Source organism: Numenius arquata, chromosome 12 (assembly GCF_964106895.1).
Source record: "Numenius arquata chromosome 12, bNumArq3.hap1.1, whole genome shotgun sequence".
Classification (NCBI taxonomy): Eukaryota; Metazoa; Chordata; class Aves; order Charadriiformes; family Scolopacidae; genus Numenius; species Numenius arquata.
In genome coordinates, this window is record NC_133587.1 from 39113463 (window position 1) to 39126443 (window position 12981).

The window sequence follows — 12981 nt, forward strand, 5'->3', positions numbered from 1 at the left end:
AGACATTTCTATTACTCAGAGGAAAATGTGCAGTCACAGAAGGGTTTCTCATCATCTGAAATTTCAGACTGCTGCGTGTGTCACTGTGGGGCCCATTTCTCACAGCCACAACGGCTTACTTTAGAGTAGTTTGGTGACTTTTCGGGAAGAGAACTGGTACAGGAGCTGTAAGCTCAGCTGATCATCACCTTAAAATACCCCATTGGGATCAACAACTTTGCAGTTCTGCCCAAGACCAGCCTCCCTTTACCTCTCCACCACGATGAATGAGCCTGGACTTATGCGAGCGCAGGATGAACAGAATATGGTCCACAATCTTCTACCGACAGAGGAAGTGTAAAGGACCCATAAGGATTATGTATGTCTACCTAGCTGTGCACCTGAGAGACATATATACATATACTCCCTGTTTATGCATCTCCTTTCACCTCCTCTCCCCTGCTATTCCACAGAAACCTACGTGCACGAGGAGGAAGGCAGGTTCTGGCTATGTTGCCAAAGGGCTGCTAAATTCCAGGTCAGCCAACAACTTTAAAGGGAAACAGGGTACATTGTTTTCTGCCGAGAAGTAAATATACATACACATTCTTGTTGAACATGCTAAAATATTTAAATATGTAAAAATATGGATTATAATTAGGGGAAAGTTAGAATAGATTTGAATGTTTAGCATCCCCTTGGTAGTTTCTGCGTGATGCCCTCTACACAGAAAGATACTTCACAGTAATTGTGCCCTTTCAGTGCAATCATGTAAATTTTGCTCTTGTTCATGTTGTTCTTCCTTTGCGAGCTCTGCCGTGGTTATCGTGGACATCCTGGAGGGAAGGAGGTGAGGACTCCCACGGAGTTGGGGCTCGCAGGATTAAAGCATCTAGGAGCGAGTGGGAAAGTTTATTCCCCAGGGCTGCCCTTGATGCACAGGTTAGCAGGCTGTAACGCCCACAACTCTACATCCAGGGAGCTGGGATTTCATAGTGATCTCCAGGTGCAATAATTTCTTTTGCAGTAGCCTAGGTGTTGACCAAGAGAGTATTTTTTGTGGGTCCAGAGATCATACGCCTTTGGAATGGGCACTGTTAAAATGACAGATCTTTGAATTGTTTGGGATCTGCTTTCTTGTGGCTCTGCTCCTTATGGAGACATTTACAGCTGCACAAATTTATGAGGGTTTTGCAGGAAATCGAATGCAAAGCTCATCACACAATTATAATTTCTGCTGTTGAGCTTCTTCCTATTTTTGTTTATTTATTATGTCAATGCATTTTGAGTCTTTGAGTTGCAACCCCCTTGCACACACACATTTTTCCTCTCTAGAAATTTGATAAAATTGTTTGTTGGATTTATGAACTTGCTTCGTGTTTGGACCTTTTCAGCAGCAGACCCCTCAGGCCTGCAGACAGAGGTTGAAAACCATTGATCAGGGCTATGCACAGGGGAACAGCAGTGACCTGCAGCAGCTGTTTGTCAAAGCCCGGAAAACACTAGTGACAAAGCTAATTAATACATTTCTCAACTCCGTGCCTTCTATTTAATGCACATGCCAGCAGTGAACTGTATTATTTCACTGTAATCCAAATATCTTCTAGTAATGTGACAATGGTACTCTAATGTTTATTGAAAATTTCATCTTAAAGATACAGTGTGAAAACAGTGTTTTGGTTTGCTTCTCCTACTGGGTTTTGTTTCCTCCTATTTTGTTTCACCTTGAATCCTTGATGTTTATATTACATACGATAATGTTTCAATATTGTTGAAACAAAGGAAGAACAACAATAAACAATTTGAAGAAGTTTTGTTAATATTTTCAAATCCACTGTTATTCATAATGTTCCGTTTCACTAAAATGCTTATTTTTCTCCATCAGTTCCCTCCCTCATGACTCTAATAGGTCTCACTAAAGGTCTAATTCCGCATTTACTTGTTGTACAGAATAAAACGGATATCTACCTGTTCCATCTACTAATATACACACCAGCACCTACATGGACACATCGTGCAGCTCAATAGAAATCCATATTTTTATACTTTTAAGGTATGGTAAGAAGTAAAAATCCCAAACCCTCCATTCTCTATGCTGCAGTTCATCTTACAATTATGAAAGTTTCTATTTATCTTCAGGAAGGGGGAATACAGTCATGCAACACTCACACACGTGTGCATACGTGTCACATGCTTCCAGGACTCATGGACCCTTATGTGCATAGTGTCAACAAACTTTTGCTTTGCACTGTGGAAGAAAAATCTGAGAGTTTTTAAGATTGTGACCCTCTGTCAGATGCAGCAGAAAGGTGTGTATATTTTTTAAGGCCAAAAAGAAAAAAAAAACACCAACAAACCCAAACCTCCAGAACTAAACACATTTATACGCTATTAAACACATCTATAGTAGTCAGTACTTGCAGATCAGTTGATAACAAAAAAGCCATCTACTATATTCATATTTCACTTTTCAAGTGTACTCTGCTTGTAGGTTCAGCTAATACAACACTGGGAATAGACAAGGACTTCAAAGAAAAAGATAGATACAAGCCATGCCACCCACACTGATCCACAGGTCATTTCAATAAAAGTATTCCTTAAAAAAGATACAAAAAAAGTCCCTAAAAGTGTTTACCAAAAACTGCAGGCTCCTCTTTTTGTTACCTAGGAGTCTATTTGGATGGTGGAGTTTAATGATAAAGTTTTCTGACCCCTTGCCCTTCAGCTCCCAAAGGGGATGATCAACGTGCAAGACTTGCCGGTGAGCAGATGCACCAACACCGAAAAGATTTCCACAACAGAGCAGCAGAAATTAACATTAGGAGCCGATTTGTGCCCGCCTCCTGACACAGATTCCTTCCTCGGGGCTTTTTTAGGACAGCCCTTCTCTAAGGGCAGTTTTGTTTCAAAACTTTCTTCCCCTTAACAGAGAGATCGGAGATCCCTCCTGACAGCTGGGTTTGAAACAGGAGCTTTGATCCAGTTCCTGCTGAACTCCACGGGTCTCAGCCAGCATCAGAGGATGCTGGATCAAGGCTGGAGGGTCTGGAAAACATTAACTAGATATGGTATGTGGAGCCGAGAGATAAAGCTGATAGAAAGGGGAGAGGGGGAGAAGGAGGGAAAGAAAAGCGTTCCTGCAAAGACTTTTCTTCTCCGTTTTACACCAACACCTTGAACCGCACAGGATTTTTCAGCCGTTACTACAGGGTACTCTGGGGAAAACAAAAATCTGCCATGTCACACCAAATAACAGGCAAATAACTATTTTTCCTGTCTGAATACATACGACTACACATCTTCTCTCTTCCTCTGGTACCTTATCATATCAGCCTTTGCCATGTTGTACTTTTAAGAGAACTACCTGGCCCTCACTTCTTGCTACACAAATCAAACCAAGCCACTGCCCATTTTTGCACACTGAGAAAATTTCCTGTCATAGTCACAGGGCCTAAGTCACAGGGCTGTAACATTCCCATGATTCAGCTGAAAGGAAAAAAAGAGAACCCGCCTGTGTGAGAAAGGGTTTAATTGCTCTGGTTAGAAGAGTTAATCTAGACAAGCACAAAGAATACAAAGAAAAGGAATGCCTCTTGTTGGAGACTGAATTTTGCTCTTGGATATGCACCTGTAACTTCTTCTGAAGTTAACAACATATCAAAGGCAGGATTAGGCCATAGGGCATTTGCATCACGAGCCATGGATCCAGAGCAAGGGTGGGAACAAAGGCCCTCTTAATAAACCGTAACGAGTAAACATTTTAGTTGCCTACCTGCTCCATTTCAGTAAAGGTGCTCTGCTCCTCATCTTCCTCCTCGATATCTGACTCTCCCACAGCAATAGGAACACAAATGGACAGGTCAGGATTGGTCATAAAATCATCGTTGTCTGTAATTCCTAGGTGTTTCTCCCCATTTTTATTCATCCCATCCTCAGCGTGGTTCTCTTTGTGATTCTCCATCTCTTTGCCGAGCTCAGCCGCCGTGAGACTGTTCACACAATTATTAAGGGCACCTGTATTCTGGGCAGCAAGCTTCATCATCGCCTTCTTTTCAGCTGTCGTCTTGGGGTGCCGGAGGACATTGCAGCAAAAATTCCAGGTCGTGTGTTTCACATACTGAAGACCCCTGTTGATCCGAGCAAAAGCAAGCTGGAGGTTGTTCATCTCCCCATCCTCGTCTGGTGCCGAGAGGTTGTCAGCACTGAAAGAGCTTAGCAGCAAGGCAAGGAACAGGTTGAGCACCTGAAACCAATAAAGTTAAAAGGGAATCAATGATTAATTGTGGAGGAAAAATGTTTGGTCTTGGAAGTGGGAGGGACTGAGTCTCATCTAAGCTGTGCCACTGTATCACCACCAGTGTTCATGGAGCTACCTCTAATTAGAGGTGATTTCAGTAGGAAAAGGAGTGAAGACATTTCCAAACGCTTTAATTACAGCTGCAGAAGTTTAGCATGGACAATAACTCATTCTGACATTCCCTTTTCCCCTCCAATACTCCCAAAACGCAAAAAAGAAAAGGCAAAGCTCAGAAACAGAATATGGGACAACATTTTCATTGGAAGATACATGGTGCAAATATTCTCATTAAGTGGTGGTATAATGAATTTCTTGTAATTGCCAGTATTCCATCTTGGAGAAAATCACTAATTGCAACACTTAATGACATTTAGAAAGGTACTGCTTACATGTAGAAAAAGACTGTGAGAAGAATGTTTTCAGGACCTTTTTGGTTTTCACTCAGTGTGAATATTGTTATTTACATTTCGTAGTACATAATAATATACATATCCATGGACTTAAACCAAATAGCATATTTGGAAACATTTCTAAACATTTGTATGTATTTTCATGGATAGTCTTGATTTAAATATACTCCAGATCATGAAGAAAATCTATTGTGACTGTGAATAAACACCTAAGAACCTAAATAGTTTCAAAACCTTTGCCCCCGGGAAAAAACAAGGCATCTAACTCAGGATTAATGTGGCTAAATCTGAGCAGGGCTCACCCCTAAAGCAGGCTTGGATCTGGAATTGCTGCTACTAATCAGGAAAAAAACTATTTGAAGATTTTCCCTGATGTATGGGAAGATCCAAACTGACTGGAGACCATAAGTTGGCTTCCTCTTGTTCCTGCAACTTTAGAACTGTCAAGCTTTTCTGGTAGTGCACTGCAAGACCAGACTCAACTACACATTTGTGTGACATATTTGGCGATTTAAACCTCTTTCTGCCTTCTAGGATTTTTTTTTTTTTCTCCCTAATAAATACAATTATAACCAATAAATAGAAACAGTTTCTTCTAGAAGGCTGTTCCCAGTAATACATCTTGCAGGCTGATCACCAGCTGCTGTGCATGGGACATTACACCTGCTTGTGGTCTGAGAAGGAATGAATTACAGCTTTCGTGCCAGATTGACAAGGGCAAGAAACTCACACCGGAGGTAGATGCCTGGGATGACGGGAATGAGGCAAAGGTGACTCAAACCAATATCAGCTAAAAGATATTTACCCAAAATAAACTAGGAGCAAATTGCCCGGTATCAACTAATCTGCTGCCTGTACAAGGTGGGTGGGTGCCATCTCTGTGGCGCTGTAAAGGAGAGATCAGTGCTGCCGTTTGAGCAAGAAAATGGACTTTGTGAAGATATTTTCTCTATGATCTCTTGATGCTGCCAGAAATACTTGTAAGTCCCCTGGTTTCTGTCTTTATGAAAGTACTTTAAATTGATAAAGTCTACCAGGCAAAAATAAACAGTATAAACAGCACTGGGCCTTACCAAAGAGCCAAAGGCTTTTGCTGTCATCCCCACCACTCTGTTTCCCATTATTTCAAATCTTCAGAATATGAGAGCTGAAATTTGGAAAACTAGCCTTGGTCTTAATCACTCTGGTGACACAGCATTTGAAGTGTCCTGTCAGTTCTGTTTTGTAAAGTACTCTTTGCAATCACCCTGATTATAAATGAAAGCAGTTGGTAGCACAGCAGATGCCCATGTCCATTATGAACTGCTGAATAAACTATTGCTGCACAGAGCACTACCCTGCTCTAAAGTAAAGTGAGATTAAAGCTAATTGTTTCTTAGCTGGTCCATCATACTGGAGTGTCACTGATAGCTTCTGTGGGTCTCCTCTTAATCACTGTGGCGGTCTGGTGTGAATCAATCTTCCATTACATATCCCACTCAGACCTATTGCAAGTGATGTTGTTTGATAGGTAGCTGAAAATCAGAGTACTGGATATACTCTCAAGCCAGTGGGAGCCCATCGGCAAAGGATTCACTTGGCAGAATCACTTTAGACATTTCCAACAAGATTTGATAGAGGGGTGAGGTCTCAGAGATGACAACATTGCTACAAGCATCCTGAAAATAAGCATGTGGGTAAAGAAGAGACGCTGCCCAGGCCACCAGGGCAGACAAAGCTTGGAACAAGCAAAACGTGTCTCCTTCCCAGTGGCAGGTTAGGGACATGGGAAGGAGCTGGAGGAAGGGAGGGGATAAAGAAATCAAGAATAAAAATCATCTGGACTTTAAAAGTTCGATTCAGTTACCTTAGCAGAGGTGTCTACTCTTGTTTGAGGTTATCTGAGACACCCGCACCAGACCAACAGCAGATGAGTGTCCTCCTAAATCTCCAGCTACTGTCCAACCAGGACACAACAGAATATCGCAGCAGGCAACACTCTAGAAGTTTTTAGGGAACTCAATTGTGCTTCAAGGATGGCAGCTGCTTCCAGACTTGAACACCAAAGCTTGAGGGTCTAATGAGGCATCTAAGCCCCATTTCAACCGAAAGAAATTCATCATATAGACACTGGAGCCTGACCAAATACAGGTGACCACGTAAGAGCTGCATGTAGCTGTCAATATGTAGTCATCTAGTGCCAGTTGACCCTTGGATGCCCAAGTCATCCAGAGGCAACTTGCCAACACCACACACTATTACGGGAGATCTGTATCTAGTTGAAGGATACCCTACAGTATCCCCAGTGGTGCCAGACAAAACTGAGCCAAGCCCTAGATCTCTGCAGGCTGTAGTGGTAGCTCAGACGTCTTCTCTATACATTAATATCTCCATGTAGGCACCCAAATTCTGTTACCTGAAGCTGAATTTCCTCCTATACTTCATTAATTCTGCAGTTCACAGAATGACTTGTTTGAAATGCCTTGTTTTACTTTTCTGTATTTATTTCGTATGTCAAACTACAGTTACGCAAGTTTAACCAGATACACCTGCAGGTGCATATAATAGGTGGTAACATTCTTAGTGTTGTTATTTACCATGGATTATTAAGGCAATGTTGTTTACTTCCCAGAAATGCAGCTGACATTTTGCACAAAAAGCTATTTGCACTTCATGCTTTTAGCCAAAAATAAATCTCAAATATCATTCCCTCCTTCCTTTATGAGCAGGTAACCTCAGAGGTGTATTGCTGGGCGTTCAAATAGAGTGAACTGCGGTATAAGCACTTTATGTTTACTTATTCCCCCCATTTCACTGTACACTGCATTTTCCAGAAAAATATATGCTCAACCCATGACACACCACATTTCCTGTAAAAGGTTACTAATAATATCCAGTCCTCCTGGTTGCTAACGCAATGCTTTCAGTTTAAGTAAAAGCAAACTAAAGACTAATTCAGTTTTGAAAAGCAATGACAGATTTGTATATCCATATGGATCCCCTTAAAAAGAAATCTGCTCTCCGGTGACACCGAGCAGCCAGTCTCTGAAAGCAGGTCACTTTTTTTGGTCTTTGGGGTTAGGAATCAAATGACAGATGCACTCAAAGAAATCCCAACTCCTTTATCATAATGATGTTAAGCATTTACCCTAATGACAATACAGCGTGCTTTCATAGGCCTCCTCACTTTTTAATGCCTTTCCAAAGCCTAGTGACTATGGTTATGCTGTTATAAGGCACAAAGCATCAGATTCATCCAACCGTATGTCAGGTGCTTAAGCTGGAGGACTTTTTCTAGGATATTTGTAGATGATGGAGACAGTCTGAAATCCTAGGAGATGCTGAAGAGCTGAACCACCTCTGGTGGTGACTGTTGAGGCCTAGGTTAGCTTGGGTTTAGTATCTCGCAGCTAGATTAAAGCTGGCATCTCCACTGCAGGGACGGAGGGTAGGAAGGACAGTTGAGGCCACCTATGAGGGACCTGCATCACCAGAGGGTGCTTCTCTGTGGAAGAGGAATCATCTAGGAGCCAGCTAAGCAGGTTTTTCCAAAACAGTAGGGTCCAGAGCAGAAAACATGCCCCATCAGTGAATTCCTTCATGCAAAAAAGAAAGCAGCTAAAAAAAATTGTATCCCTGTGGGAGCACATTGTCACTGCTGTCACTCAGCTGCACAGAAAAGCCCAGGTGGAGCAGCATGGTGACATATCTGCCGGGATCATCAACTACTCGTTTGATACTTTTTTTTTTTTTTGTGTGGATAGAATAGGACCCATACACCTCAACCTGTTCAAACCCACTTCTCCGTCAGTTCCTGTTAGACACAGACCAGCAAGAAGCTTTTCAGGCACTCTCTAACCAGTGGAAGAAACTGTTTTTCTTCCTTCCTGTTTTGTTTTCTGATGGCAGTGGACATCTGCACTGTTCTTTGGCTATCACAGATGGGAAAGACACAGTTTTCTCTTTGGAGACCTTGATGATTTCTAGCAAGCCTAATACAATATGTACCAATTATTTTATTTTCTTTACTGTAGCAAAATCCATGAAGCTGCAAAGAAAAACTGCTCATAAAAAGGATTTCACTGCATCAAGGAAGTGTGAGATTTAAGTTTAAGCCAGAGACCTGCAGTAATAGGTCATCTAGTCCATCTCTGCTACTGGAGGATTATTTCTTTCCTTGGAAGAATATTTTCCAATCCTTTGTGCATTTTCATCCCAGGGCAAAATTTACCAAGGGAGAGTACTCCTGCAAAAAGCAATTTATATGATCAGTTATTTTCTATTATTTCAGCTATTGGTGCTTGGTTAAGAAGCTTATATCCTCCCAGCCCAGTTCCTCTTTATCCTGTAGTCAATCTCATAATACCATTCCCATAATATCTTGGTTTCTTCCCGTCAAAATGATCATGATACCACAAGTACGGCATGTGGCCCTTCTGGCCAGGGGCAGGTGGGAGAGAACACAGGTTAGAGCAGGATGGATCTCCTTCACGTTTCTTGCCCAAGATCAGCTAGGAAAACCCATGAACATGGGGATATGGATTTCCTGTCTGGTAGTCAGACATATTCCCAAGCGGACAGTGTTTGATCCTACAAAGCAGGCTAGAAGTTGTAGATGAGAGGTTTGTGGGGCACTACAGTACCAGTTTGTTGCAACAGGAATTTTTTTCTTATCAACTCCATGTTAATCTGTTTAGTGAAATAACTGTTTTATCTCTTTAAATATAAATAACAATATAGATAAATATAACATAACAAGAAAATTAATAACAATATGCCAAATTTGGCTTATTTCCTGTGTAAGATTCGTAAACTACTTTATGATGGTAATGAGAGCGGATGTTCTGCACAGGAAAGAAAAATGGAAGTAATATGGTAGGAATTATTCTCTCATATGCAAATACAAAAATGGCTATAAATTCAGTGATTTCATGTAAATTATTTCCATTTTCCCTAAGAAAGAAGAGAACAAGGCCTGATTTTTTTCTCCGTAGCCTCACAGCTACCATGTGCATCTCCCCTGCCTGTGCAGAACAGCACTTGCAGAGAGTGCGCTCGAAAAGCTCAGCCTCGGGGCACGGCTGGCACTCACACTCCCTTTAGGGGAGTCAAAGACATCTAGGGTTCCCTTTATAGACAGGCTAGACCCAATCCCTGTGGCAAGAGGAGCATGAGCCCGATGCGTCCCATCCTAGAACTGATAGCTGCACCAGGTGAGATGAAATGAAGGAGTAAAAGTGCCTTTTCTCTCCGTTGCCTGTGGAGAATAGGTAGGGTGGACAACACAGCTGTAGTAGACTCTAGAAACTGGGCGAGATGAATGTTCCCTCCTATCCCACTAGTGTTTTTGTGGTATTTACCATAAGGCTAGGAGTTTTGCTGACTGTTCTCCACTTCTGATAGTGGTATTATGTTCCCAGCAGTTTCAGTGGTTTCTTGTGCAGCCGGTTGTCTTTAACCAGTACAAAGCAGAGAAGTGATGCTGGATGGCAGCTGTGCTCACCCACGTTTGATGGTGTGTGCATGGGAGGGGGGAACGGTTACCCTATTTCTCGCTTCAGAGTTTAAAGGGGTATGTATAATTAATGGGACAGATTCCTCGGTGCTGTTCTCGCCACTTTACATAGGAGTAAATCTCCTTGAGTAATGGAAGGGTAGATTAAGCCCATTAATTACACTTCACAGCACCTTTGTGTCACACAGGAGTTTTTTGAGGTCACTTTACACTGCCATTCATCCCTCCCCACTTTCAGTGGAGCTATGGAGCTGCACTAGCATGGGGTACGTCAGACCTGACATGGGTACATCCTTTTGAGACGGGGGGGCAGGCAAAGGGCACCATGTCAACATTGGTCTTGCTGCAAGTCTGACACACTGGACCACACAATGAAAACGCCTCTTCAGAGAGGGAGGCTGATCTGGGAGGGGAGGCTGGTGCTTCCCCAGCTCCTGTCTCGCAAGGACCAGCCGCTAGCCTCTGCCCCTCCTACCTCCCAGCCTCGGCAGCAGACAAAAGCAGGCAGAATGGGGGGACCTATGTTCTTGTCACTCTGAAACACGGACCTGAGGCAACCCATTACAATTCTTACAACAACCCTGGTGGATCCCTCAGGTTGCCAAGTATTGTTCATTCGTTATCCACCTACATGGGTATAAACGTGCACACAAACTGTATCACTCCACGTGCTGGTCAAGAACTACTGAACTGAAGTTAGATATTTTATTTTCAGCTGATGACTTTCAGTGTTTTTTGAAATTAAGTCCCTTAAAAGTATCAAAAGATAAGTGTCTGGAAACCAAGTGCTTCCTGATCTGAAAATCTTAGTCTCCGAGTCATGTATGAGAGGGGAGGGTGGGATGGTGAGTAGGATGGCAGATAAATTCTAAAGCTGCAGCATAAAACCAAACATGTTCCTGCAAGTTTTTCATCAGATATCAAAACAACACTAATTCACCAGCGTAGCAAGAGCTTCATCAGAGCTGCTGAGGACTTCTCAAACCACTGTCTAGACAGACAAAACGTGCTATCAGAAAAGTCCAGTTGCAAACCTCTCCCAGCAAGACAGCTGGGTTCGTGATGTTAAAGGCTCAACATACCCAAAAAGCATTAGGGAAACTATGGAAAATTTATTGATTACAAACCAAGAGACAATTAGCTTTGTGCTAAGTCAACAAAAGTGTTTAGCTGTCATGGTGATGAGGTTGTCAAGACAATTAGACAGACAGACTGCACAGGCTTGGACTGACCGTACACACTTAAGAGTCTTTGCTATTGCTGCTCCCAGGAAGGAGTGATGATAGGTGAGAAACACCCATGTTATCCCTGGAATATTTTCATTACTCGTATGCAAACATCACTTCATCAGCTGCTCTACCAATTACTACACAATGACAAGGCACAAGCAAAAAAACTAATTTGGGAACTTTAAGCTTGGTGGTTTTACACAGAGCCCTAACCCTGCATGGCTGGGCTCACATAGAGATCACTGCCCAATCAAGGCAGAGTGGGATCCCTGGAGTCATCCCTTTAAGACTCAGATCCTACAGCTCCCCTGGGTGGGGGACACCCAGCCGTGACCAAAGGCTGCACTAAATTTTGCACTCAGTCATCTACTGGCCACCATGTCCTTTGGGCAGTCAGGACTGGAGATCAAGAGAAAGAGGTAATTACCGTTCACACATGGCAGAAAACAACTGGGCAAAGGTAAGCCATAGAGAACCAAAAGGGTAAAAAAAAACTTGCTGGAAACAGAATAACAGAGAAAGAAAACCAGTGATAATGGCCACAGTAGAGTAATGACTTCCCTGGGGCCAGTACATTACACCAAAGCAAAATCAATATGAGGGTAGGCCCAGAAACTAGAAAATGAAATCAGAGAGTCAAGAAATAATTAATATTAGCTTTGCCTTTTTTTTTTTTTCCCAGTCAGCAGCCTTTCCCCTTTGGTCTCTGGACTGTAGCTGCAGCTTCTTCTGCAGGTATCTTAGTGCTTCCTAAAACCCCAGGGAGATACCCTTATTCTTTTGCAGGGAGAGGAAGGAGGTGGATGTCCTTTCTTCCTGCAGTGTATATCTATAGGATAAAGCTGACTCTGAGCTGTGTTTTTCAGAGAAGAATTATTAAAAACATAAGAAAAGCTCTTCATGGAGGACTGGCTACCAGCATCCTTCAAATCAAGTCTGTACTCAACTCCATGATCAAAGAAAACTCTTCTTTCCAGGCACAATGACTTCATCTTTGACTACCTTCTTATATCAGGAAATACAAAAGGTATTTTGCTGATGTGAAAATTTGAAAATTATGTTATATATTAATTGTATTCTGTGTGCCTGGCTGAAATCCCAGGAACTGGGGTTGCTCAAAATCTTCTCTAGTGCAAGATGGACATAAAATTGGGGAAGCAAAGGAAAAAATCTGTGGTGTAAGTTGTCCATAAAAGTATTTTTATGAGCTTATGCTCACTAGAGAGAAGAAAGGAAGAGAGAGCTAGGCAGCTAGTCCATTTTATGGTCTAAAAATTGCTTCTGCAGTAGTAAACAAAGACAAGCCAAGACCTGTTCTCCATCCCTGAGGTTAAGCAGCTGACCTCCCTTCTCTGCTCTTCCCCGAGGCAGGATTGCTTCCTGGCTGCTGTCCCCAGCCCCTGAATGCCCAGGCACCAGCTGGGATGGGGTGGCCAGGGAATGTGCTAACCAAGAAAGAAGAGTTCACGCCCTGGCCAGTTTACAGATGCAGCCACCTGCCTGTGTTTTCGAGCAGAGAGATATCAGCAGGCTTGCTGAACCTCCCAGAAATGGAATGGCATGACAGCTAGA

General features: G+C 42.6%; 1 protein-coding gene across 1 annotated transcript in view; it reads right to left on the reverse strand.

Annotated features, from left to right (window-relative positions):
- LOC141471274 (sodium channel protein type 5 subunit alpha-like) overlaps window positions 1-12981 on the reverse strand; it is a 217763-nt gene that overhangs the window by 71357 nt on the left and 133425 nt on the right. Inside the window, exon 17 of the mRNA XM_074157715.1 lies at window positions 3752-4222. Coding sequence (XP_074013816.1) covers window positions 3752-4222 — 471 coding nt within the window. The remainder of the gene's footprint in view (window positions 1-3751; window positions 4223-12981) is intronic.